This window comes from Sylvia atricapilla, chromosome 3 (genome assembly GCF_009819655.1).
Source record: "Sylvia atricapilla isolate bSylAtr1 chromosome 3, bSylAtr1.pri, whole genome shotgun sequence".
Taxonomy (NCBI): domain Eukaryota; kingdom Metazoa; phylum Chordata; class Aves; order Passeriformes; family Sylviidae; genus Sylvia; species Sylvia atricapilla.
In genome coordinates this window covers 77,709,387-77,735,649 of record NC_089142.1, presented here as the reverse complement: position 1 = coordinate 77,735,649, position 26,263 = coordinate 77,709,387, and the positions used below count along the sequence as shown (strand labels likewise).

The 26,263-nt window shown below is 43.7% G+C and overlaps 1 protein-coding gene across 5 annotated transcripts in view; it reads left to right on the top strand.

Moving 5' to 3' along the window:
* The first annotated feature begins 17,347 nt into the window (after nucleotides 1-17,347).
* LTBP1 (latent transforming growth factor beta binding protein 1) overlaps nucleotides 17,348-26,263 on the top strand; it is a 184,927-nt gene continuing 176,011 nt past the window's right edge. For all 5 annotated transcript variants that reach the window (XM_066315902.1, XM_066315900.1, XM_066315901.1 and 2 more), the window contains exons 1-2: nucleotides 17,348-17,928; nucleotides 18,294-18,364. In XM_066315902.1, coding sequence (XP_066171999.1) covers nucleotides 17,477-17,928; nucleotides 18,294-18,364 — 523 coding nt within the window. In that variant the 5' untranslated portion in view covers nucleotides 17,348-17,476. The remainder of the gene's footprint in view (nucleotides 17,929-18,293; nucleotides 18,365-26,263) is intronic.

Sequence of the window (26,263 nt, the reverse complement as noted above, 5' to 3'; positions counted from 1 at the left end):
TAACATAAGGATGATCCTCCATAGCAGCAAGCAAACGAAGGCAGAAGCATGCACAGGCTTCATTGCTTCACTGTAAACTCCCTCGTAGTGCTGTGTACTTGGCAGGCTCCCAGCTCACCCTCTGTGCCAGAGGATTTTCCTGGCTAAAGCAGTCTGCTGGCAGATGCTCCCCCACCTCAGACCCAGAGATACCATCTCCCAAACAGCCTTGTGACTAAGAGAAGGATGACTGTATATTATCATTAGGGTATCCTGAAAAATATAGATAGGGGCACTGGTTACAGGAAAAGCTTTGAATATTGCCATGCTCCCAGGAACAGAGAGCTTTAGTGTGTGAGGTTACTCACAGTGAGATTTTCCCTTAAAGACAGGGCTTCCTTCAAACCATCAGTCTGTAATACCAAGGCAGGAAAAAGTAAAACAAAACTCCCTGTTAAAGCTACATTTAGAAAACATCCTCTTCAAGGCCTTCATGGGCTCATGATGCTGCAGGCTGCAGTACCCCAGCTGTGATGTGCACTCGTGGGCACTGAGACACACTGTAAGTGGATTTTGAGCCCAGGTAGAACCCCTGCCTTGGTAGAGACAGCTTTTCCCAGCCGGGATGGCAGGACTGCTCCTTCTGTCTGCCTGTCCCATTTTTCAGGGCACTGGAATATCACATGGTACTAAGGGGATTATGTCATGTCTTCCCCCTTCCTCCTGCCTGCTTCCCACCCTTAAGTTCACTTGATTAATATTTCTGTTGTATACTTTAATTAGTACAATCCTGGCTGCAGGCCTCTGTTCCTGGCCTCTTTTAATCACAGCAGTTTATATAATATACATTATTTTTAAAATGTTAATTGTGAAAGGACCTTTTAGGATTTGTAATGTTTAGCTTGCTGTGACCTTTGCACAGGATCTGCCTGTGACATACATTCAGCATACACCAGTTTGTGGTGGCAGGCTGCCAAAACGACCCTGCCTCTTATCACCTCTTCCCTTCACAGTTTGTTAGATTTCTGGGAAACCCTGCCACAGGTGTTAATGCAGTGACACTCTATCTGTATCTGTTCCTTAACACCTATCCTGTGCTGTGCCAAATTAAAAGGTTGCCTTTGACGGGCATCTGAGAGAGTCTGCATTAATGGCACAGGAGAGGCTGAGAGTAGAGACTAGCCCAGTGAACTGGAGTAGAGGTTTCCATGTCCCAGGAGGGGTGTAAAGAGGGGCTCATGTGCCCAGAGGGGTTTGCCAGCCCCTCGAGGTGAGAAGTGCCTCCAATGACTTTCTGCAAGCCCACTGACCAAGTTCACTCTGTTCTTCACTACCTGTAATGTGAGTACCTATTGAGAGGTACCAATGACAAAGCAGTCATGACAGTGACAATTATGTCATTTCACAGTGTCAACCTAAGCATGCAGTGACAGAGGCAGATCTCAAAAGAGGGTGACCTCTGGCAGTGAAAAAAAGAGAAAGCAACAGTGAGCAGCTGGGAGGGTGCCCAGAAGCTTCAGCCTCTGACCCAGTTCAGCTGCAGATACGGCAACACACCCAGGCAAAAGCCTCATTAACATCTTTATATATTTCTGCAATATCTGGGTGTTGTCTGAAGGTTTGCCTTGAGCATGCCTACGCAACTGAGCCTCAGCTGAGTTGGGCTGTAGAATATACAGGGAAAAGTAACAATGCTTCTTTTTAAGAAATAGATATCAGCATCTGAAATAAGTCACTGTGCTTGACTTAGCCAAACCAAATTCCTGGCGTCTGGAGTTTTGTCTATCTGGTGATAGCAGGATTAGATACAATATGCATGAATATACTGTGCGACCATGCAAAACCAAATAGTGCCGCAAAGTTAATTGTGGTTTAATTAATACAGTCTGCTGCTCCATGCTTCACCAAGTTTTTGATTATTTGTCCATCTTTAGATTTTCAACAAAGCATTCCTGCACTGTTGGACGCCTTCAGAAAAAGAAGAAAAAATGTATCTTCCTTTCCATTTTGGAAGTTTGGCTTGATTTCAAGCCATTTTATTCAATAATTTTCTTTTTTTTTTGTTTATTAACAACACATTTGGCATGTCCATTTTTCAGGACTTTTTTATGATTTTGAATTTTTGTGAATTTAAAAGTGAAGAACATGAAATATTTTTTACACATATCATAAAAAACTAAAGCAGTCTGAAAACATGTTTTAGTTAAGGACATAAACATGTTCCTGAAATACTAAATTTACTTGTGAAACTTTGCTGAACAATATCAATTTCACATCTCAAACTCCAGCTTTTAAAAACATATCTATCCTAAATACAAGATGGTACTTTTGACCACTCATGATGTTTGACACTGGCTATTTTTTTCCTCATGGTTATTTGGTGTAAAAGGCTAAAAATAAAAGCATATTGTTCTAAGCATTGTGGACAGCTTTTCCAGATGGGGAAAACTGAGAGTTTTATGACTTAGGAAAGCCGAGTTCCCAGAGGGCTGGCCTGCTTTTTTTCTACTCTTCCCTTTAGGATTTTCTGAAAACATTTCACTTACTGTTGACTCTGCAGTACGTTCATAGTGCTGCATTTTTGGGGTTTGTGGGTACCTCCCATGCGCATGCCCCAAGCACAGAGAGGTACCACGGCACACTTCTGTACCATCACTCACTGAGACGTGACCAAAAGATTCAAACTGATGGAGGGTTTGGTTTTCCCCTTTCCAGCCACTAGGCTGGAAAATTTGCTCCCTGCTTTAGAATGGGTTAAGGTGAGTGTTCAGGGGACAGCAGCCTTGACCAGGAGGGGAGCCCTCGGAGGTGTCTGCTCCAGCTTGGGGTGTCCCCTTATTCAGCCTCCAGGGCTTGCCCCAGCCAAAAGCTCGTGCCCTCCCATCGTTTCCCAAAGCAAAAGCTAAGCAGAAGCAATGCAGCAAGGTTTGAAAGGGTGAAACGCCTTTGTCTGCTCCCTTGTTATCCTGAACAGCTGGGTTAGAGCCGCAGGCAGCCCACGGCCATGAATGGCAATATTCACTTTAAAAAGAAAATCCTAGTTTTGATGGGCTGAGCCAGCTGCCTGATGGCACAGCCTTCCAGCGACGTCAGAATTTCTTTGTATTTAGGGAATTGTTGCAAAATAGGGAACAATAGCATTATATGAAGGCTGATACTTAAACTGGTATAGCCAAATTTGCCTTCTAGTTGTATCTAAATTAATAATCTAATTTTGAAAGGAAATCAGAACCTCAGAACCTAACAGCTGCTGTGACTTTTCCTAAACTGTTTTAGAAAGAGTCAGATTATGATTTTTTTGAGTATTTGGACACTTGATAGCTTATTCTTAAAGTATACTTCTGCTCATTGTTGTGTGGTTTTTTTGTTTTTTGTTTTTTTTTTTTTTTTTTACACCTGGCAGTTTAACTGGTAAATGTAGAAATGCCTTAAAACTTAAACCACATAAAAAGTATTTTGTTTTCAACAGAAGGGTCCAGTATGAATTTCATGTTCAATACATGAGCCAGGATGTGATTAAATGTCAAGTTAAATGCCAATATTTCATGAGTCCTTAAATTGGTAAGCTTCACCATTAGATTAAACATTCTAATATTTGGTGTTTTCTAAAATGTTATTGAAGTGTGTTTTCTCCAATATATATATATCTATATATCTAATTATATCTATATCTATATATCTAATATATATCTAATTATAAAAGTCTTAATTCCACATTATTTAAATATTTTGTTAAGGCTATGTTATTTAAATGTTTTTTTAAGGCTAAAGCTAAGTTATTTAACTGATAAATCTATTAGCCTAGTTAGTAATTCTTAAACATCACACCTTTTTTAGTGGTTTAAGGCAAGACCATTGTCTACAGCTCTGTAAAAGAAATTTACATTAACAATTACAAGGTATTAGGGAGTACACTGGATATAAAGTCCTGTATAAACACAGAAGTTGTTATTAATCTGTAAGTGAAGTGCTAATAGACTTGCAGATAACACAACGTACATGTTACCCACTCAGGAAAAGCCTGAACTTTGCTAAGGTGGAAAGAAAATTCTCACAGGGAAAGCAGGGAGTCGGTATAAAGTGGTGGTGCATAAATGGAGGCTGGAAATTAAAAGAGAGTGTCAGCTTCACAAAGAAGTGGTGGGGCAATGAAAATGAGGCTATGAAAATAACACTGGTATGCCTGTGCCCCAGGGCTGATTGGGTTGCTCCTAACAATAAGGACTGCACTGCTGGCAGTCTCACTCTGGGATCTTGCTTTATGGTCCATCTTGTTCTTGTGTAATGAAAGGGGTTGGCTTCCTGTCCCATTAAGCTTCCATTTACCTGGGCATGGTACTCAGGAGAACTGGACTATAATTCTGCTAATGTTTCCAGCACAGGGCAGGAAAAGAGACAGACTTAAGAGTGGAAACGTGTTGAGGCTGCTAAGCTCAGGCATCTTTGTATTCCAGCTCCTCGAATTGAAAAGAACATCTAAACAATGCTTATGTTCTTTGCTGGATCAAACCTTACATGTAGGAGGTGCAGTGTGCCCAGCCTCTTCTTCCCTGAATGTATTTTCTCACACTGTCCTGGAAGTTTCTGCTGTTTCCCCTCCTCCTTTCACAGTCCCCCCGTCACGTTCCCTCTCATCCCATGCCACCAACATTTCCGAGGCTGCGTGTCTCTCCCCTCTGCCTGTCCTTGGAAGGTGGGAGCAGGCTGTGGTTGGGTGCAGCAGCTGTGCTGTGCCCGGGGCTGTGGCAGTAGGGGGCTTTCACACTTCAGGCTGAGCCCCTTCCCCCAAAACACAACCAGCTGTGCCTGCGAGACACAGGAACCCTGTTGGGCCTTCAGACCCATAAATGGCTGCACACTTGAAGCCTACCGTGCCTAATTAAACCCTTTTCCAGCACACCAGGGACAAAACCAAGTAATATCTGACAAAACCAAGTAATATCCTTTTGCCACCCAAACTGCTGTGTGCATTAGAAAGTCCAGTGTTGGCCTTGCTTTCCTTGACTTTTCCCCTGTGTAAAATGGGTGTACGGCTGTGCTGGTGTGTTGAAGTCTATAAATGAAAAGTGTTGTATAGGTGTGAGTATTATTAGCTGCTTAATAGAACTAGACAGTGTTACAAATGAGCCACAGCAGTGTCAGATTAAACCCAGATAAGCAGGTATTTTTCCTGAGAAGTGCCGAAGTACAAGAAAAAAAAAAATTGCTTTAGCATTCCTGTAACTCCATCAAAATTTCTGTCTACCTGAGTCAAATGCAGCAAAGACCAAGACTGAAAAGATCACTTCTTGGCTCACATTTTTTCTGTGCCTCTTTCAAAAAAATGTAATTTTGGACAGCTAAGCACCTTTTCTTCCTCTTAGAGCCTCACAGAGATTTCCTGACAGGTTAGTACATCCTATTATAGGTACTGGCAGCTGTGTGCTCAGTGCCATTGTCCCACACAGTCACCTTCCTTGAGCTGGGATGACAAAATCAGTTTTGGAGACCAGCAAAGCTGAAGTATGATTTGCCATCAAAAAATAAGCTTGGAATGAACATGCCACCAAAATCTTTCTGCCTCCCAGCTGCTCACTCAGAGTGGCCATATGCAAAAGGGCCTGGACCGTGATCCATGTAGAGGGGAAACCTGTGAGGCCAAGCTGGGATAACATGTGAGGTTTCCAAGCGAACTTCTCTGGGCTGAGGTGCACCAGCCTCTGTGTGTTTGTACAGTGTATATCACAACTGCAGCCAGCACGGGGAACTGGCTTTGAACAGGGACAAGCAGGGGGTTTTCTGCACTACCCTGCACTGTTACTTTTTGGTACAGTCCCCTACCCCCTTTTCCTCTGACTCTGTAACACCTCATAAAACAAAGTGCTTGGTTGACTTGCTGGCTTATAACAATGAAACTGGTATATACAACTGAGGGATTTTTCTTAGCCTTTTTTATTTGTTTGTGTTCCACCTGCCACTTCTGAATCCACAGGCTACTACAGCATTTCCACTGAATTTCCAGATTTTTCCCTAAGTGCCAGTTAGTTGTGCCTAAGCTTTAATTTGAAGGGTTTTTAGAGTATAATAAGTAACAGCTAATTGACAAATAATACACTGAATACTTTTCTATAGTATCTAGAGAGGTACTATGGCACCAAAAAAATTTGTACTGATTTTTCCTAAAGAACTTGGAAACAAAACAGTGTAGCCATTGTATTTCAAACATTAGAGCAATTGTTCAGTATGTGTGGTGCAACCCTAAATTTCTATGTCAGAACACAGTGCCAGCTCTGAGTTTCTTTAAATTGTGGTGCTGTGGGCATGCACATGTTTAAACAAGTGCTTTCCTATCTCCAGGTTATACAATCATATTTAGGTATATGGTTTAGAAAAGCCAGACAACACTCTAAAGTGAAAAAAGGGAACCTAAACCATGTGCTTGGCTTTCAGACCATTGTACTTTTAAAACAAAGCAAAACCTGTTATAGGGCTTTGATTTTTCCTCTAAGTACATTAGCACGTCTTATATAATAATCCAAATTAATTTATTCTTGTATACCATAAAACATATAGGTGGAAAAAAAGACCTAGTAAAGCAAAGCGATAAACAGAGAATAATTAATTGCCTGCAGTTGAAAGTGTTTTGTGCCATAGATTCTGTTACATCAGTATGTTAAGCCTGTGACATTTAAACATCTTTAAATTGCAGGTTTATGCATCCAGAATATTAGTGTAACTCCTTTTGGACTCAACAGGCTACTCTAGTGGCTTAACCCACTACTGAAGGTCAGGAGTATATCATTCATCTTCCACATTGCCTGGACATCAGCACTACACTTCTGGAAATATCCTGAAAAATGAAACTGTGAGACTATTCCAAGCAGTTCAGTGGGATTATTATCTTTGACAAGATTCTCCTGACAATACACAAACCTTTGTGCACGTATCACCATAATACCTGATAAAAATCAAAGGTCCCGCTTGGGACTGCTCTGCATGCTGTGCACAGTATTTCAGATGGGCTGGCAATACGAGGGTTCAGCACTACAATGAAAACTAACTCATGGTTTCTCAGACACATTTTCAGTTTAAGCACTCTTTGCTACTTCGAATGTTACTTTCTTACTTTTGAAGAAAGGTTTCTCATGTACCTTTCTAACATAACACCTAGCCCTGGAAGATGCTAATCACTACTGTATGTCCCTCTTTGGATAAAATAGGTTATTGTCTGAGCCAGTGTTTCTGGTTTAGTAAGTCACAAAAGTAAAAACATTTTCTTATTTATAGTTCTTGCTGGAATTAGGCTGTGGAAACAATGGTTTTATATAATTGTTAAGACTGTGCAAGACTAGTTGAATATAGGATCAGACAGTACACTCAGAGCATTACAAGAACCAATACAAGAACCTTTATTCCAACTAGAAGTGGGCTTTAACAGGCTGTGCTAGCCCTTGAAACCAGGTACAAGGAAAGAAGAGCATCTCCCTGACTGAAAAACATTAAGAAGATGAGTGGCTGCTTTAGAAATAATCAATGTGAGAAGGTAAGAATGTTGTTTTGATTAAAGAGCCAGACCTAGGAAAAACAGCAAGAAGAGAGTGAAAAAAACTGCAGAAGGAAAGGAGAAGAAATTTTGGGTTGTTAATACACAGAAGGTTTTTATTCTCATTAATATCAGGGCTTAATATTGCTTTCAGCTAGGAAAGGTAACTTAGATTATGCTGATTTTATATCACCGAGAAGAAGGAGCTGGACAGATTCTGCAAAAGAGAAGTGTGTGACTCATGGAAAGAGAAACTAGTTAAGAACTTGCTCAACTTGAACTCTTGCTTATAGGGATTTTATTTACCCCTGGGGGAGGGTGAAGTTTTCCAGCTTGGCATAGAGCTAAACTACTTTACCAGGGAGAGAGAACTTGAAGCCTCATTTGCTGCGAAGATAAGCTTTCATGATACAAGCTAACATGTACTGAAGATTATTGCACAGCCAGAGAGGAAAAAGATGCTTTAAAGCATGAGGGATTTTAGCTGTGAAAACTGGCTAATGAAGTGTTCAACACATGTACCTAACTAGATGGTCACATTACCTCTTTTTCATTCAATACACAACCAAACCACCAAACATTTATTTACAGCAGGCACACTTAACAAAGAAAGAAGAAGAAATTCTCCTGCTTTGAGGATCCGTAGGAGCTCTTTCAACAATATGATACCCATATTCTCCTTCACAAAATTCTCCTTAGAGAATTCACTCAAAACTATTGTATGATTTTTATTTGTAATATGAATAATAAACTACCTGTCTGGTGACATCATTATGGGCACTTAAAAAAAAAAAAAGCTGTGGAAACATTTGGAAAGAGTTATATCCGAAAAAATTAATTGCTAAAGAAGTCTGTTTAGTTTAAATGCAAATTCAGTCTCAGCTTATCTGTACAAACAAGTTTTAAAAGAAAGGAGAACCTGCCCCCCCCCCACTTCCCTGATATGCTGATCAGAGCTCTTAATAGCAACCTAAAACATGCTTAAGCTAAGAAAACTCCCCAGTTTCTCCAGAACAGGGCAGAACATAATCCTCATATACAGCCTGCCCGAAAAGTTGGAGATCACAGAGACAAGATGAGATTTGGATGCAGAGTCAAAACAAACACTTTTAATAGATGAGTTATAAATATGGATCCTCTTTTTTTTTTTTTTTTTTTTTTTTTTCTTCACAAACTCTATATTTCAGTATTTCACGAAATACTGAAACTCTTTTTGTTAATATTTTGTTCAGCATAACTAACTATTTGTAAAAAGACTTTGTTCTACCTAATTGTATTGTCAAGAAACTGAGATCTTCTATGCAATAAAAATGAATCCTCAGTTCTTTCAGAGAGAAAAAGTCCACCTCATTGTAAGACTAAGAAAGCCTAAGAAAAGGTAGCAGGTGTGAAAGTCCAATTTATTAGCCCTATATTTGAGAAGAGCTAAATCAATTAGTATAAATCTATTCTAGTCTTTGAAAGATACATGATAATAGATGACAAGAGAAGACTGTGCCATTTTGGCTTGGAAAAGCTCCTTTAAATGCTGAAACACTGAAGATAAAAATGTCAGTACATGATGAGTTGAACTGTAAAGAATCACTAGAGATTCCCACAGACCCCCAAAATGTTATGTATCGTAATTTTTCACAAAACTGGCAAACACTCAAAAAAACCACTGGTGTTTTTGCCAGTCAGTGCTAAGGACTTACATATGGTCTTCGTTCAGGTTTTCTTGACTGGAGAGCCTTTCTCTCAATTTAAATTGTTGGCAGTCATAATTTCTGATTTTCATAATTGTAGTTGCCTTTAAATCAACTCTGGAAATCATCAGACTTACAGTCCTACAGCAGAATCCTGGTCTTTGTCAGCCATGGCTACAGCCCCACAGAAAATGAGGGGCAACACAGGTTAGTTCAACTTTGAAGGAGTAAAGGTACTATCTGATTTTAGGTCAGAGATGGACATCAATGTGCTTTGAATAGGAAGATACGAGAAGATTCTGTGCAGAGGTAAATAATTCCTTTTGTCTTCAGATTTTGTCTTCAGATTCTATTCAGTTCAAGATTGTAAGTACACTGATAGGTCAAAGCTGTGGCCCTTGAAAACGCTACACTTGTTTTGGAAGAAAAGGAGAGGAATCTTCCTTTTATTTTTTTCTTTTTTTCAGAAAATTTTAAATTTTAATATGAACAAAACACCAGGATCGTGAATCTATAGAATTTGAATTTTTTTTTTGTGTGCTGTTGGCTAAGAGTTGACACAAGCAAAACGAGAAAAAGAGGTTGCATGAGCTGAAGCTTCATGCTCTGAATGCCTGCTTTCCTGGATGACCCTGTTCTGGACAGGTAATGGTTCTTCTCTTTACAGCCCACCTACATGTGACTCAAACAAGAATCTCACTCACAGACAGGCTATTTAGCACTGAGGCAGATCCTTCAGAGGTTGTTTTTTTTCCCCGCTAGGAATGCTGACGTGTAGAGCTGAAAGACTCTCTGCTTGCTGCTCGTGTGTGCTGCCTGTGATCCCATACTGATTGCCCTGCAGATCCGTGTATTCCACCAAAGCAGCCTGCAGATGTGCAGCGCTGCGGCCCGCCTGCTTTGGTGCGCTGAAGGCTCTCGGAGAGACATCAGCGCTCCTCTGCCGGGACACGGGGACAGCGCCGGGGAAGGGAGGGAGTGAGGCTGCCCCTGGGCTGGGCTCGGGTGCCAGCAGAGACGAGCTGCGGTTCGTGGCTAAGGGGCTGCCGGCACGGGAATGTCTGCCAGTAGCACCGGCCTGGCCAGGCTGGGCACGGACCACAAGCCCTCTACTGTTTAGACTCATCTGCTGCTGCTTTAGGGAAGCGTGGTAAATTACGATGGCAGGTTTGAAACAATCAGACTGTTACAGAGGCTTATTTTAAGTACAGCTATTAAGAGAGGATTAAAAAAATATGATTTTCATAATCATACCTTTTATTTTTTTTTCCTTAGGATCAGGTGAGCGCTGCCAAACCGACTATAACCTGAGAAAGATTCTAGTCAAGTAGTTGCTCACATCCCTTTGATCTGGCTAATTAGAGACCATGTTTTGACTATCTTGTGCAGTCAGCCCCTACCAGGCCCTCCTCGGCTAAACTTCTGTGCTAGAAAGCCAGACTGAATTTGTATTTTCTGAATGCAAGTGCTGGGCTGGTGTGACTTTCTACAATACTATTATGTCACAACCTGCCTGGTGGAAAGATCAGTTCAGACTGTGCCTGGCATCATCTGTAGCCTTTTCCTGGGGTCTGCTCATGCCTTCTGGCATGTCCTAGCTCTTCCAGTCCTCAATCTCCTTCTCACCCGTAGCCTACAGCAGGAAGTCTTCTACATTATTACCCTGCAGGCTTGGTTTCTTGAAGCTGGTTTCTGCCCACCCAGAACGGGCAGCAGCTGCGCCTGTTTCCACCTGAGGCTGCTTGTTAGGCGTGATGCCACACCTCATCACAGATGCAAATGGTAGTTGAGGGTGGAGGGGACCCTCAGAGGTCCTCCTGCTCAGACCAGGGGCAGTGTTCAAGCATCCTGATGCAAAACACAGACACGCTGCAGACTGATATTAAACATCTCTGCAGACACATCTTGCTACTGGACGAAAAGCGACGGAGATGAAAGCCCAGCATTTTATTCCCTACCTACTTAAAAAAAAAAAAAAAACCACAAAAAAAAACAAAACCAAAAAGCTTGTAATTTTCATTCCGTTGCCTTCTTCCACAAACCTTGAGAGAACAGCAGACAGAGAACCTATCTACACACTCCCAATCTCTAATATTGGTGTGCTGGGAGTTGCTCCAAGTGCATCATTAGAAATACTATTCTGCCCTTTTTTTTTAATTCTGGGAGCCGGGATCTGCTGCTCAGTGTGCCCAGCTGGTCTTTAAACAATTGTTTACCCTGACAGTCAAGCTCAGGTGCTAAGCAGGGCTGGGTTCCTGTCTCTGTGACATGCAAAGCAAGGTTAAACTGGACTGTAGATACCTAAGCTGTCCACTCAACTTCATCCCTGTCAGAGGGGAAGACCAAACACAGACAAGGCTGTGAAAATATTACATTTCAGGTTATTCAGCAGCTGCTGCAGGGGCTGGTGTTCCCATGAGCCATGGTTCCCCTTTCCATAGTTTCATAACATTTCTGTCTGCTTCACTTCCACTGATTTGCTGCTCTGCCTAGATTATGTACAATTATGAAAACTTTAAGACATTCTTCAATGCTAATTGAAGTCAGAAGCAGCTTTATTTTACACAGACTCTTTTTCCTTCAGCTTTCTAAAGTCTGAGCAGCACACGGTGCAACACTGAAAAATCAGGGTCCACTGCTGAAGTTTATTTTTGTAGAGGTTAGTATTCTTGGCATATGACGTAGTCACGCTGTGGGAGTTTTCAAATATTAGTTATAATATTTACTTTGCTTTTGTAAATAATACATTATTTAAACACGTCTTCTCCTAAGGTAAAGTGACATAATTGTATGTATTTTCTTATTTTTGTGGGCCTTTCCACCTAATTTCCTTGCAGTTTATTTATTTTCAGTGTACAAAGAAACAAACAATTGTAAGGAATAGTGTAATAAAAAAGATCTATAGATATTTTAATTGTTTTGTAGACAAGACATATTTACTTCCTTGAGTGGGAGAATAATTGCAGCAGCACAGTGTAGAAATTTTCATATCTTGAAAAAAAATCTTGTATTTCTGAATCAGTTATTTTCCATATGTGAGGATGACAGTGAAACTGCCAAATATTCTAGAAGGGATTTCTGCTAGTTTGGTAAAATGGAATTCAAGACTATACAAATCCACACAACTTCTTTTACTACAGCTATTGTCAGTAACTTATAAAGAAGCCTACTCTTACTTGCCGTAAGTGTTTATTTTGCTGGATATGGTGGTGGTCAGTGGTGACAGACTGGCATCAGACTTGCAAAACTGATCCAACTTTCAGTGTGACTTAATGCAAGAAAAAACATAAGTCCTTACTGCAATCTCTTCTGGTAGTAGTCAGAGTAGGAATGATGACTCCTACTACTACTGTTACTTTGTTTTGTTTTCCCATCCAGACTTGTAGCTCTGAAATATCTGCATGCTAATCTGTCTGCTTCAGAAACTGAGTGCCACACAGGATCTGCCCTGCTCCAAGATGTGAATTCATATTATTATGGACCAAGCTCATCATAAAAGTTCCTTGGCCCCTGAAAAGCTGGTCTGCTTCAGGACCACGTGACTCCAGTCAGAAGAGCTGGCAGGATTTATTGCCTGGGCTGTGTGTGCAGTGCCTAATGCAGCAGAGCCCCGGTTGCAGTGGCAGTGGGAGAGTGGCCTTGGGAGATGATGAGTTCTTTCAGGGAAGGTGCTTGGGACGGCACATTAATGCATCTTGGATTCAGCAAATCCAGTAAGGGGGAGGCAGAAGGTTGGTTACCCAAGCTAACGTAGTGTGAGTCTGGAATTACTGGGATGTGCCAAGTATGGGCATTAGAGATCTCCAAATCACAGGGCCAGCAGTAGTGAATGGGTACAGCAAAGCTCAGCCGCTTCCTTCCAAACCTCACACATCCATCCAGGCCTAGTCTGACTATCTGACTTCTTTGGAAGTCAGCGTAAAGTGCCTACCTGAATAGAGTGAGCAGGACTTGTCCTTTTGTGAAACACTGTTAATGATATTTATACTGCGGTAACACTCAGGAACAGTTGAGGCCTCAGGATATTAGTAGAAACTGTAGAGTAATTGCAGTTTCTGCCTGAAGGAACAAACAACAATCAGGGCTGGAAGTTACAGTTCTGTTTGAAAAACAGCATGTAAAAATGATACTTTTATCTACATGGTCTTACTCTGCAAATCACATGTATTGAGAGTCACGTGTGCTATATACTTCAGTGACACAATAAACACCAATTACTTCTTTTTCCTACTCTGATGACAGTTAGACTGACCTGTTTTCTTTTGTTCAAAAGAAATACTCTCCACATTAGAGTCATGTTACCTGTACAGAGCTATGACTAAAGGTGTAATTTAGACTGCAAAATACAGGACAATTTCAGATAATTGTATAGTACAGAAAAGGAAAAGAGCAAATACAGGTCTCCAGCTGATTCTCAGCTTACAAGAAATTATAGACTGCTTTTCCTCCTTTAGCTCAAAAGAAGTTTGAAGTAATATTACTGAAGCTAATGGAGCTACAGTACTGTAAAAGTTTTCTTAAATAACCAAAATTGAGGCTAAATACAGCATTCAGCCTTGTCAAAGTCTAATGTTAAATGTGAGCTCCCAAGCCAGCTTTCCCTACAAGCCAAGACTTGCTGCCTGGTGGATCTACAAGATCACCAGGACCATTTAGTGACCCCGTAGCTGGACACATCAAGCACTGCTGATCGTTCAATGTGGCTAATGTGGACATCGAGTCACAAGGACATGCTGTGGCACTGTGATGTTTATTGCTGGCTCAGCAATCACCTGTGCTCAGCTGACTTCAGCCTCAGCATAACTGCACATCCTCACTGAAGCGTCCTGCAAAGGTCCCTACGTTTCCCTGCAAGCCTATGCACCAAACAGATCCTCCATGAGACAAAGGGCAACAGTTGTTTGATGAGAAGAACAGTGGAGGTCTGAATGCTGCCAGCTTTGACAGCTCAAAACAATTGTCCTTCCTCATTCAGCTCACGGGACTGACCCCAAAGTCATGAGAGTTGAGCAAAAACATATATGGCACTTTAGTTCTTCCTTTTCATTCTGGTTTGAATAATGTTATTTTGGTTCTTCTTGTAGATACTCCCACTCTCAAACTGGCTTCTCCCCTGTCCATTAAGCCTTTAAACCTTGAAGCAGTCCTGCCATCTCATCAGGGCAGCAGTTCTGCCTCCTGCATCTGTCCTGCTCCTAGTGTTCCAGCCAGTTCTGCCCTTCTCAGCCTCACCCTTACAGCAGAGCATCCAGAGGTCTGCCCCTCTGGTGGGTGGTGTACAGACTAAGGAATTCATGTTTCCTTATGTCCACCCTTTAGTCACAAACCACAGGGGACAAGAACAAAAACAGTGCAAACTGCTTTCCCAGCTCTTCTTCACAAGAGGGCTGTGCCTGAAAGGTGGCATAAGATACTAATTCCTGTTTGTCACTGCTAACTCAAGTCAGTTTCTTTTCCATGGGAGCTGGGGAGGCAGCCACAGCAGGTTTCCACAAGCAGTGACACCATTTACTACAGAATCCTCAGAACTTTAGTAGTCACTTGGCTTGATTTTAAAAGGCCAGCATCTAGCTGTTTTGTGCTGGATGAACTTTTTGTCCTTTGAAAGCAGAAACCTCTAGATGTGAAGAAATTTTGAGCCTAGATTTACTGTGCAGAGGTGGTTCACTGAAGTCCTCTTTTAGCTGTTAAAACTTCTATGGCCAACCTGATGTGTTACTGCAGCCAAACTTGGTCCCTAACATCCAAGATCTTGTGGAGAAGGAGTGGGAGGAAAGGAGGAAGCAAAACCAGATAGCAGACAAATGGAAAAGTGTGGATTTCCTTGCTAGAGGGAAAAAAAAAAAAAACCAAAACAAAAAAAACCCACTAAAAATCAGATCTGCCATGTAAATTTGTGAGGAGTGCTTGACCTCTAGCAATTAATTTCAGATAATACTAACTATTTTTTCAAGAATGTTTTTACACCTCAGTGGTTCTATGCAAGGCATCCACCTTTGTGGATATATTTCCCTTGAGGTTCCTTACCGCTGCTGTACAGTAGCCAGTAATACACCACATTTGCCCCCTGCTTGACATGACTTAAACCTCACATTTCTTAAAAGCAACTGGCTTCTGCTGTGGAATGATGCAGTTTTTGCCCTCTGTTCAACAAACCCAGCCACACACGGAGTTGTGATCTCATTCTGGAAAACTTCTGAAGGACAGTGGCCTTGTGCAGAGCAACAGTCCTGAGTACTTCGTCAGTTTCTCTCCACTTACTCAGTCCTCACCTCCCCACACTGGTTTCAAGGTATTTTTCTGTTCCCTAAATACTGTAAAAACATTTAGCATAGTTGGGATTCACAGTAATTAGCCTTTGGAAGGCTGAGCAGTTCACTTGCTGGGAATGTTTTCCAAGTTAAAAAGACAATAGATGTGTATGTTTGCCACCAGGAGAGGCAGGGCTCTCACAGTTAACTTCCCAGTTAACTTCAAACTGGGGTTCTGAAACTTTTAGGCTTTACCTCAGTTTTCTTCTGAAGCACCACAGAGTTTCGTTCTCCTTTAACCCACTGTGGAATTAGAATACCCAAGTACTTGTGCATTTTCTTTTCAAACACTGGGTTTCAATTCAGACCACTGGAGGCACAGGAGCAGAAGCCTTTAACATTGATGTGGATCCCTTACAGTGTGACTATAAGGAAGCTCCAAACTCTCATCTATTTAAAACATCTATTTATTTTTGAGCAGTTTTAAATAGATGAGAGCTAAGGAGGAAGGGACCGTTGTGCTCCTAACACTGGCTCTTGCCTAGAATCGAGTCCATGTAAAACCCTCCTGCTCCCCTTGCCGGCTGTGTAGCTGCGCCAAGAGCATTCAAGAGCAAAATCTCGTCAGTTTGGAGCCGGGGTCAGTGTCCTTAAAGCTGTGGAAAAGAGCAGAGGAGAACCCTGGGAGGAGGACCTGAATTCCAAGCTATTGGATTTGCAAACTGATTCTCCACGAAGTTTCTTGGAAAGAACTCGGACACATCAGCTTCTGAGTATTTTAAAAGATGTAACCTTCGAGTTAGCTTGTGAACTTTGTTTTTTTGTTTACAGTGCTAAAGGGTGAGACTGGTTAAGACACACTGGAGAAAAACGTGGGCAGTTTTGCTTATACGTTAATTACGAGTGTACAGTTGTGGTTTGTATTTCATTCTTTACTAATACATACTGCTTAATGAAGATAAAGAGAAACAAGAAAGAATATGGTCCCTCCTAATCCTGCCAAGAGCAACCTCTAGCTCTCATCAGGCTGAGACGGAGGAATGTGCTTACCTATACCGTGTGTGCCATCACCGAGTTCCCACCTCCAGAGTGAAGCAGGCATACTACGCTTTTGGGGCCTCAAAGCCTCACCTCGGATCATTAAAACAGAACAGCAGGGCTCGGCTGTTGCCGAAGTACAGGTACGCTGCCCAGCAGCGGGGGCCGCTGTGCGGGCTGGGCCCCTGGCAGACGGCAGGTCGGCGGCGCTCGGTCCCAGCAGGTACTGGCGAGGCTCCGCCGCCGGCAGGGAGCCCGGGGCCGCCGGCAGGGAGCCGCGGCCGCCGTGAGGGAGCCCGGTACCGCCGGCAGGGAGCCGCGGCCGCCGTGAGGGAGCCGCGGCCGCCGTGAGGGAGCCCGGTACCGCCGTGAGGGAGCCGGGCCGCCGCCGCCCCGCCTCGGTCACCTGGCCCCGTTGTGCCCCCTCCCCGCGCCGGGAGCGCCCCTGACGTCAGGGCGGGCCCAGATTGGCTGCGCGGGGCCGGCACCGGGGCACCTCCGCCCCCTCCCCTGCGCACACGCTCACTCGCCGACAAACTCTCTTAAAGAGGGGCTTCGGCACAGCCCGCACCGGCTCGGGGGCCGTTTCCTACACACGCACGCAGACCCCTGGCAGCTCCGGCAACCGAGACATCTGCTCTCCATTGCGACCACCCCCCTCCAGCAAACACCCTTCCCCTGCTGCTCCTCCTCCCTTCCCGCTCCGGCTCGCAGCTCGGCTCGTACCCGCCGCTTCCTTTCTTCCAACGATGTTTTCCTGCTCCACGGGGCCAAGTGTTTGCTGAACTTTCCGAACAGTTTGGGGGGCGGGCGGGAGGATCCTGAGGCTCTTTTCCTTCTTCCCCCCCCCACCACCCGGAGCAGGTTTGGGGGGCAGCGAGCGGAGGAGGGATCCGCGCCCCGGGGCGCAGGTCGCGCACACACGCGTCCTTTGGCGGAGAGGAAACCCTCGCACCGCGGCTCCGCGAACTTGGCCGGCTGCAGGGGCTCCCGCTGTGGAAATGGGTCGGATCAGATGGGGCTTCCTCCTCCTCCTCGCTGCCTGTGCACTTTTGTCACCAGGGCTCGCAGCCTCCGAAAAGGGCAGGCTAAGGAGGATCACGTACGTCCTGCAGCCCGGCCGAGGGGGCTCCTCTGGCAGCCGGCAGCAGCGCCCGACCCTCCTCGGGGGGGAGCAGCAGCAGCGCACGATCAATGTGCAGCTGAACACGCGCTACGGCGGCGGCCCCGGCCCCCTGGAGCGGACCCGGAGGATGAGCAAGCCGGGCAGCGCCGCCGTCCAGCTCCGCTTGGGCCCCGCCGCCCAGGTCCACCCCAACTCCGCCGCTCACGCCTCCTCCTTGGCCAAGCCGGCCCGCTTCAGCCCGCGGCTCAAGGCGCCGCCGGGCCCCCACGGCAACAGCAGCGCCGCCCTGCCCCTCCGCCAGAAGCACCAGCTGCCGCCGCCGCCGGGGTAAGGCGCCCTCCCGTCCCGCACCTCCCCGCCACCGCCGGCATCTCCGCGGCGGCCGCTGTCGCCCCCTCGGGAGGGGAAGAGGGCGGGGGGCCGTCCCGGGCTCCGCGGCGTTACCTGCCCGGCCCCGGTGCCCGCCGTGGGCGCCGAACGTCCGCGGCACAGGAGGGCGGGCGCGGGGCCAGCTCCCCCCATCCCGGGATCCGCGGCGGGCCCCGCGCTCGGCGTGAGGCGTCGAGTTTGATCGGGAGGTTTAATTCTTCCCGCCTTTTGTCTCCCCGGCCCAGCGCCCGCCCCGCGGCCCGGCTCGGCGCGGGGAGCGGGGTGCCCCGCCGGACACTGGTCCTTGTTTGCTGTTCCTGCAGGGTCAATGTGTGCGGGGGGCAGTGCTGCCACGGCTGGAGCAAGGCCACGGGCTCCCAGCGGTGCATCAAACGTGAGTAGCCGTGCGCTCGGGGAGGGGCGTGTGCTGGGAGATGCGGTGGGAGCCGCGGGGGCCGCCCCGGCACCTGGCGAGGTGGTGGATGCTGGGATCGTCTGTGGGTAAAGGGGGGCTGGTTGAGCTACAGAGCCCAGGGGACAGATGTAGCGCTCTTTCCATCCTTAAATCCCTCCTTGCTAACCTTCACCTTTGCTAAAGGATGAATAGTGGGTGTCTCTTGCGTTTATTCTTAGCACAGATAGTGACGTTTTCGGAGAGAGCTTTATAGGAGGCTTTGTCTGCGTGAACATCTCCTCCCCACCAGTTCTTGTTTTTTGGGAGTTTTTAGAATGGGGAGCTTAGCAGGGTAGAGAATCTACCGGAGGAGCACAGGTGGGGAGCAAGGAATCGCCATGGACCCACACTGTCCCTTCACCAGTAGCCCACGTGAATGACCCTGTCCTTACCATGTGGGTCTTTTGAAGCACTGAACAACGTGAAAGAAGTGGGTTTGGTGACGGTCCTGGAGAGTGACATACCTTTACTGGGATAACTAGAAACACAAAATATGTGCATAAAATAACACTGGTTGAGTCAATCCTGCTAGGGCTCCGGTTGTTCTTTCTAACGGGAAAGCGGAAGAATTTCTGCTGCTTTAGGCAGGATTCAGAATGATTGTAAATGGCTAAAGTGGAGTGATGTCATGAGGTCAGGAAAGACTGCAATGGCATGTCTTCAAGAAACTCCTGTAAGTATCAGTGAGATTGGGCAGATCTGGGAATATTGCTTTAGTTCAGCAGGAGAGGTTACTGTTCCTGAGAGAGTTGGAGTAAACAATGCTTTCAAGATTTCTTTTTTTTTTTTCCCCCCCCCAGTAGCTTTTGTCCCTGTGTGGGATTTTTTCACAATAGGGAGCAATCGCTTTTGTAATCCTGACTAAGGTCAAGTACCTTCGATCTGCATGGACCTGTTGCTAAGAAGTAAAGACTTTATGACAGTAGTTAAAGACAAAACTTCACAATTTCCCTACTTATTTAGACATGTATTTAAGATGCTTTTCTAAATCAACATTTTCAAATGCATGCTCCTGTGTTAGATTAGTCACATTTTGCTTAACACCTTACAAATACTAGAATGTTTTCCTTCAGCTTAGAGTGGTATTTGGAGACTAACTGCAGAGCTTAATAAACACTTAGCTTAAAGACTAACCAAAATGAAAAAAAAAACCTCTTAGTAATTTCAGGACATTAAGTGAAAAATGTATTTTAACTGTACTATTGTCAACCAGTTTTATTGTCACTATTTTGAACAAAACCCAAACAATGTTTTGTTTTGTTTTTTAATGGCTTTTTCTCTGTATTCTAGTAACTTTCATTTCCAGGCAGCTTTTTTGTTTGCAAATCAAGTAATTTTCTTTGCTTTTTGTCCTTTGTTTCGCCTTTTTCACTTCTCTTACCATCATTCTTCTTTTCTTTTTGATTGTCTTTTGTTTTTAGAGTCTTCAGTAAGGAGTAAGTCAGACAATTGGATTTTTATGGGATATATGTGTAGAATTTAATTGAAATCCATTAATTACTTGGTTAGCTCATACAGTAACTGGAGGAATGGAGTGGCAGAGATAGAATTAAAAGAAAGGTGGGGGGATTTTCTCATTTTGTGCCTTTGATATTATGCTCTCCTTCACATTAAATACTTTCATTCCCTGCTCTGATGCTACTTTAATTCCTCCTAGCAGTGGTATAATACACTTGGCTTGGATTTTCTCAGTTCACCCCTCTCTTGGCAGGCCAAGGGAAGCACTGAATGTACTGAAGTTGTCTGTTTTGTAACTTAGGCAAACCATGAGATAGCATTGACTTGATTCAGCTCTGGAAGATTAGTCTCACAGTCATAAAAGCCAGATACCACCTTTTCTGGAAGCTCCTGATGTTCCTTTCAGAAGAAAAGAAAATCTATAACTGAACAACAGTTAACCCCTTGGTTTCTTATAAATCAAGTGAGTTTTAAAAATTCAGGTAGCAGGCTCTGTTGGTTTTGATTGGCTTATTGGAGCAGTGGATTAACTGTGCCACAGATGCTGGCACACCTGAGCTGACTTGATGTAAAATCAGTTTGATTCTGTCAGGGTTTATTAGTTCAGGCTCAGTATCACTTTAATAACCTATTTAGTCTCTCGGGCTAGATTTTATTCTTTTGCATGGTGCAAAGCCTGAGTTAATAAACCCCAGACCCATACTGGCTCTTTCCAGAGCCAACTTCCATTTGTCTGCATCGTGCGTCCAGAACCAGAGTGCTGAGAGCCAGCTCTGATCAGCGAGGTTTATTAGCTCAGGTGTAATCCCAGGCTGGAACAAGCAGCATGTGTTTCTGCTCTGCTGCACCTGTGTGAATAAGCCTGCCTGGAACCCTCAGAGAGAGGGGCTGAAGGGCAGAGGTCTGCTCTTGCAGCCAGGCTGCTTTCCCTTCCCTTTGCCTTGCTTGGTGGTGTTTGCTGGCCCTGCTCTCTCATGCCTGAGGCTGCTGTGGCTGCTGTTCCCTTGGGTGACTTCTGTCCAGGCGGGTGGCAGTCTGTCACTGGCTGGGAGCAATGACATGGCTTTTCCCTCAGCAGCAGCAGGGGGTGTTTGAAATGTTTCTGTGCAGGTCAGAGGGCGGCATCTGTTCAGAGGAGGCAAGGGAACTTTGCAAGTTCTTTTATTTAAATTTTAGTCTGAAGCTGAACTGCTTTTTGTGTTTACATTTTTTCATGTTCTCTTGGAAGCCTGACAGTCCTCAGAAGGTGAGCTTCTGTCTTTATGTAATCTCTACAAGAGTGCCTATCGTACCCAATTTAGGTATATAGGGTTTTCCCCTCTCTGTTCTTAATATTTCAGTTTTACACTTTAAAGTTTTAAGAACTTTTTCCCAACTTAGAGTGACTTAATTTATGAAGAGCTGCATCATTCTAATTAGAAAGATGAAACGATAATACTCAGTATAAACAGTATTCAGAAATGCTTTATGCTGGGCATATGATTGATGCCCAACAATCAAAACCAACCTTTTTGAAGCTTTCCAAACATCCACCTTTGGGTAAAGACAAAGGTGGGAAAAATTGAACCACAACAGTAAACATCTTGGAAAGTTAGAAGCACGTGAAAGGGTTTGGGACAAGGATTGTCTTCCAGACACAGTTATCATGGGTTATAATCTGTGCAAGTGCAGTAATGAGATACCACCAAGGCTGGAGACACTGTGTTTTGTCAGTACTTGCTGCATAACAGAGCTTTATGGAAACATTAATTAGCTCTGTAACATGTCTGTAAGGCAAGTAAAACTTAGAGTGTGGGGTTTTTATTATTTCATTTATGGAAATTAAACCACAGGTTAAATGTGGTCTTGGACAAGTTATAACAACTGTCAGGAAGGCCTGTGCTGGAAATCAGGAGTTCCCACCATCCAACTGGGTGTTTATCCTGTTGAAATCAGTTGTCTCCTACTTTGTTACTTACTACTAAATTTCTCTTCGTTAAAGCTACTTCTACAAAATATGCTCTTCTGTTTGTTCTGGTTTTCTTTGCTAAATGGTACAAGGAGCTGTTTTTCATGTTGGGAACCTAAGAGAAAATTACCTATTGTATGTAGAATCTGGTATATTAAAAATATAAATTGGGAGAACCACCTTGTTGTTGTAGTAAACTATGTAGTATGTTTTGCCTGGAGCATTAATAGCAGTTGTTTGTGAGTGTTCTCAATGTAAACTGGATGGTTAAAAAAATGGGGAAAGAGAAAGCTAGCAGTTTGTAATGGCATGCGTTCCTTACTGCAAAGGTGTAAGAGAGGCTCACAGGGTAAAAAGGTGAGGAAGTGGATTTTGGCGGGAACACATTTACAGTAAATTTCCTATAGAGAGAGAAATTGCTGTCTATGCAGAACCCAGGTATGCCATCATTGTCAAGTAAGATTAAAAGGGTCTTAAGTCTTCCTTAGCTGAAGGTGTTGTGTGTGTGCATGCATGTATTCCATGCATAGTACTTTGGTGTTGGAACTGGACTGAATTCTATGAGTTTGATCATGAGCTGTCTGTCACGTGCTTGGGCACCTTTGGAAGGTCATCAGAAAATAAGAAAGCACTCCATTGGCTTTTTCTCTGTATTATCTTGCTGATTCTCTTTTAAAAAAGACTGCCTGACTCCAATGAAGTTGCTACAGAGGTTTAATGTATTTTTCAGAGTAAGGAAATACACAGCAGTAGATACTTGCTTCTGTAGAGGCAGGAGACTAGAAAGTTGTGTGAATACTTTCCCCTAGGAAGGGTCTCCTTCGTTCAATTTCTGAATCTGCTTCACCTCTGCTTGTGTACTGCTGTTCAATTTCAGCTGTCTCCTCCCTAAATTTCCGAACTTCTCGCTGTGGCTGAGTAAGCATGCTACAGCTATGGGTCTCCTTCAGGGCATGGGCACCTGACAGTGTGACCAGTGGTTCCAGATCACCTGGATGGAGGGTGCCGAGTTGCTTCCAGCTTGTGCTTCTGAATTTCTTGGGGAAGGTGAGGGAAAGGTTGCATGTTTAGGTCTTGTTCTGGAATACGGTTAGGATCCAGACCTGGAAACTTAGAAACACATTTGCGAGTGCTCCAGTTTAGACATAAAGTTGTATCACTGAATATTTTAGTATGGGTTGCTCAGAATCTACTCTTCTTTCTGTCTTCAGTTCAGCTCTTAGGAAGTGGTATCCAGGAGAGCTGTGCTTTTCATCCTCAGACCAGAGTACTTCAAATGTTTGCAGCTGTGCTTCTTGGAGGTTTTCTGGTCACAACCGGTTCCTGAGGCTTGTGCTTAATCAGTTTTGTGGCTTTGAGTTTTACCAAGTTCTGTTTATTTACATTGTATATACAAAGCCTAACTATAACATACTGTCCCCAAATGTTGTTTCTTCTCATTCTAAGACCATCCTCTCAGTAAAAGCAGTATCAATCTCCTTCAAAATATGTCTAAATCGAAATCTAATGTCAGAGTTTTAAAGAGACAAACTACTTTGACCCCCTTGACTGACCTATACATTAGCCCTTTTTGACATGTCCTTTGATGTGGTTTTTAAACAATTCACAATTGAAAAACTGAAAGCTTTAGAAGCTTGGTTTTGCCTTTGCTTGCTACTGTAATATGTAAATAAAACTTTTGAGTTTCATGTACAGGAAATGGGCTTTCGTAGTGGGGAAGCTCTTGTTAGACCTTGGTGGTAATTCTACTCTGCTGTATTTTTCACTTACTGCCCTTGGAAGGGGGTAGAACAACAGGGTCCAAATTCTTGTCACCTTTGTCTACATTAGCAAGCAGCATGGAGCTGATCTATAGACAAAACCCGTTGGGTTTGATGACCTGAGGCCCAGGGCATGTGTGTTTCAGGGCTTAGTGTTTTTTTTTGGCCAAGGTGTAGCCTGGTCTTGTGGAATGAACACCAATAGGAGACTGGAAGACATTAGGGGCGTTCTTGTTTTGAGTTTAGGTTTTTTTTATTTAGACGTATTTTTTTTTCTTTGCATGTTAAAAGAAATAGAGTGCACACACCTAAAGATGGTCCCACAACACAAACCAAATCTTTCTAAGTGCAATTGGTACGACACCTTCAGGAGAGGCTGATCTGAACCAGCAGTAAGGTGGACTTTGAGCACAGTGTCTGTCTCCTGGCCATGGTTGGCAGCCAACCTCCCTCCTGTGAGACCAGGCTGTAAAAGAGCTGTGAGAAGATGGGGAGCTGTTAGCTGCTGCCTGCTCTGCACATGACCATGCCATGTGCCATTCCCTCATTTTGGTGAGGAAACTTAAGTCCACAATTAGTATGAAGTGAAACCTACCTAACCTTCTCTTTGTGAGACACTGGGGACTTTACTGGAAACAAGCTCATAATGGTACACAGTCTGTTTCATAAAAATACTACAAGTGTGTATAGAATTAAGACAGAACAAAAAAAAAAAAAAAAAAAAAAAAAAGGAGAACCTTAAAAGAAACTTGTCAAGATGTTGTGCTCTCACACTGCAGCAGATGACAGATTGATAGTGAGTTTGTTCAGCTCATTGCAGCAGTTAGTGTTAACAAAAGAAGCAGGACCTGCAGGAAAGTTGTGGTAAATCTACAGTGGATAAAAAGTCCTGAACACTTCCCTTCTTAACAGAGAATCAGAAGTAACACAGAAAAACTGAGGTGTTTTGGTTTTATGTTTTCCCCCATCCCTTTCAGTTTAGTTGCTGTTGTTTTCAATGTGTAACTTGGAAGTGGAGTAGAGAGCTGTGTAGGTGCCAGGGAAAGCTGTGGTTCATCCATCAGTTGTGCACTGCCTGGTTCTGCATCTGTGTAGGAGCAGAATGATGTATTGACAGAGGAGTGCTACTTGGATACTCAGTACTAATCTTAGACCTCTCTTCCTACAGCCACTCTTCTGAGCATGGAAAACGAAAGAGCTGGAAAGGGGGCATGCTCCCCTCTCTTTCCTGTCCTGCCAAGTGGCTCTTTTGTCTATAGTGTATGGGATCAGGGAGCCTCCCAACCCTGGGAAAAGCAGGGCTGTAGCGAGGGGAGGGATTGAGAAGAGTGCAGCCTTCACCATCAAGGGCTGCTTGTGCCAGCTGATCCTGCCTTAAAGCAAGCTTGGATTGCCTGGGAACTGTGGGATTTGTGGAGGGGAGATAAAGAGGGGCACATACACCTCCCTAAACTGTGTCCGTATTCAAACTCTGTTGTACTGGGTGTTAACACATTATTGATGGTTCGGGTCATCAAGTCAGTCCGTGTTCTGTAACTGATAGGTTAGTTGTTAGAGTGATGTTGGGGTGGGTGTGAGGTTCCTTTCTTTAGTTGGCTTTTTGTTCCACATTTAAGAGCAGCAGTACTTGTGTAGCCTAATTTATTACTAGAAAATAGATCCTGCACATTGACTGTAGGAAGAAAGCAAATCTTGAGCATTTCTCCATATCTATGACTGCACACGGAGGGGAAACAAGCATTTTACATGTTAGTAAGACAAGATGTTCATTTAAATATAGAGCCAAAAATAGGTCTGCTTGGGCATGTTGGTGTTTTGGTGTGGTGGGATTTTTTTGGGGTTTTTTGTTTGTGTGTGTGTTTTTTGGTTTTTGTGTGGGTGTTTTTGTTTTTGTGTTTTTTTGTGTGGTGGTTGGGTTTGGTGTTTTTGTTGTTGTTGTTTTTGTTCCCCCCCCCCCCCCCAGTGCAGATAATAATCCCACATATGGGAAATAGTTTTGTGTCCTATGGCAAGATTTGCTTTTTTTGTAATTGAGATCAGGTTTTTATTATCTCTAGATGGCAGTTTAAGCCTGGAATTTCAGAGAAGCTCAACCGAATTGTGAACTCTTATTGAGAGTTGGTTGAATTTAAGGAAAAACTTTATTGTACTTACTGCTTTGCCTACTCTATTGTGATAGTTTTTTCTCTAGTCTTTCTCTTTTTTGTAACACTTCAGTTGTCCTGCATCCAGTTAAATATTTCCAGTTGCCTTTTTACTGTGCTTGTCTTAGTTTGTTCAGTTTCCTGCATATTTATTATGAAGTATTTTATAACAAAATGAGTAAGCACTGTACTGAGAAACGTTAAGAGAATTAAGAGGATTACCTACTGGAGTGTTAACCACTCGAGCAGCAAAAACAACGTGTAACATGTGAATCTGCTGCTTTCCTTGGCTTAGTCCATTCTGTAGTGAACGATTTTTATTTGTGGGCACTGGAATGATAAAGGGATTTGTAGCATGTGAAATGTTTGTATTGTCAGAATATGCATAGTTAGGATTTCCTATAATTAAATACTTCAAAATGTCTCAGATTGTACAGTCTTAACTATTTATATTATATAAACTCTAGTAAACACCACATGAATGAAAATGCCAAGTATCAAACAGTGTGTTACATTCTTGTTGCTGATA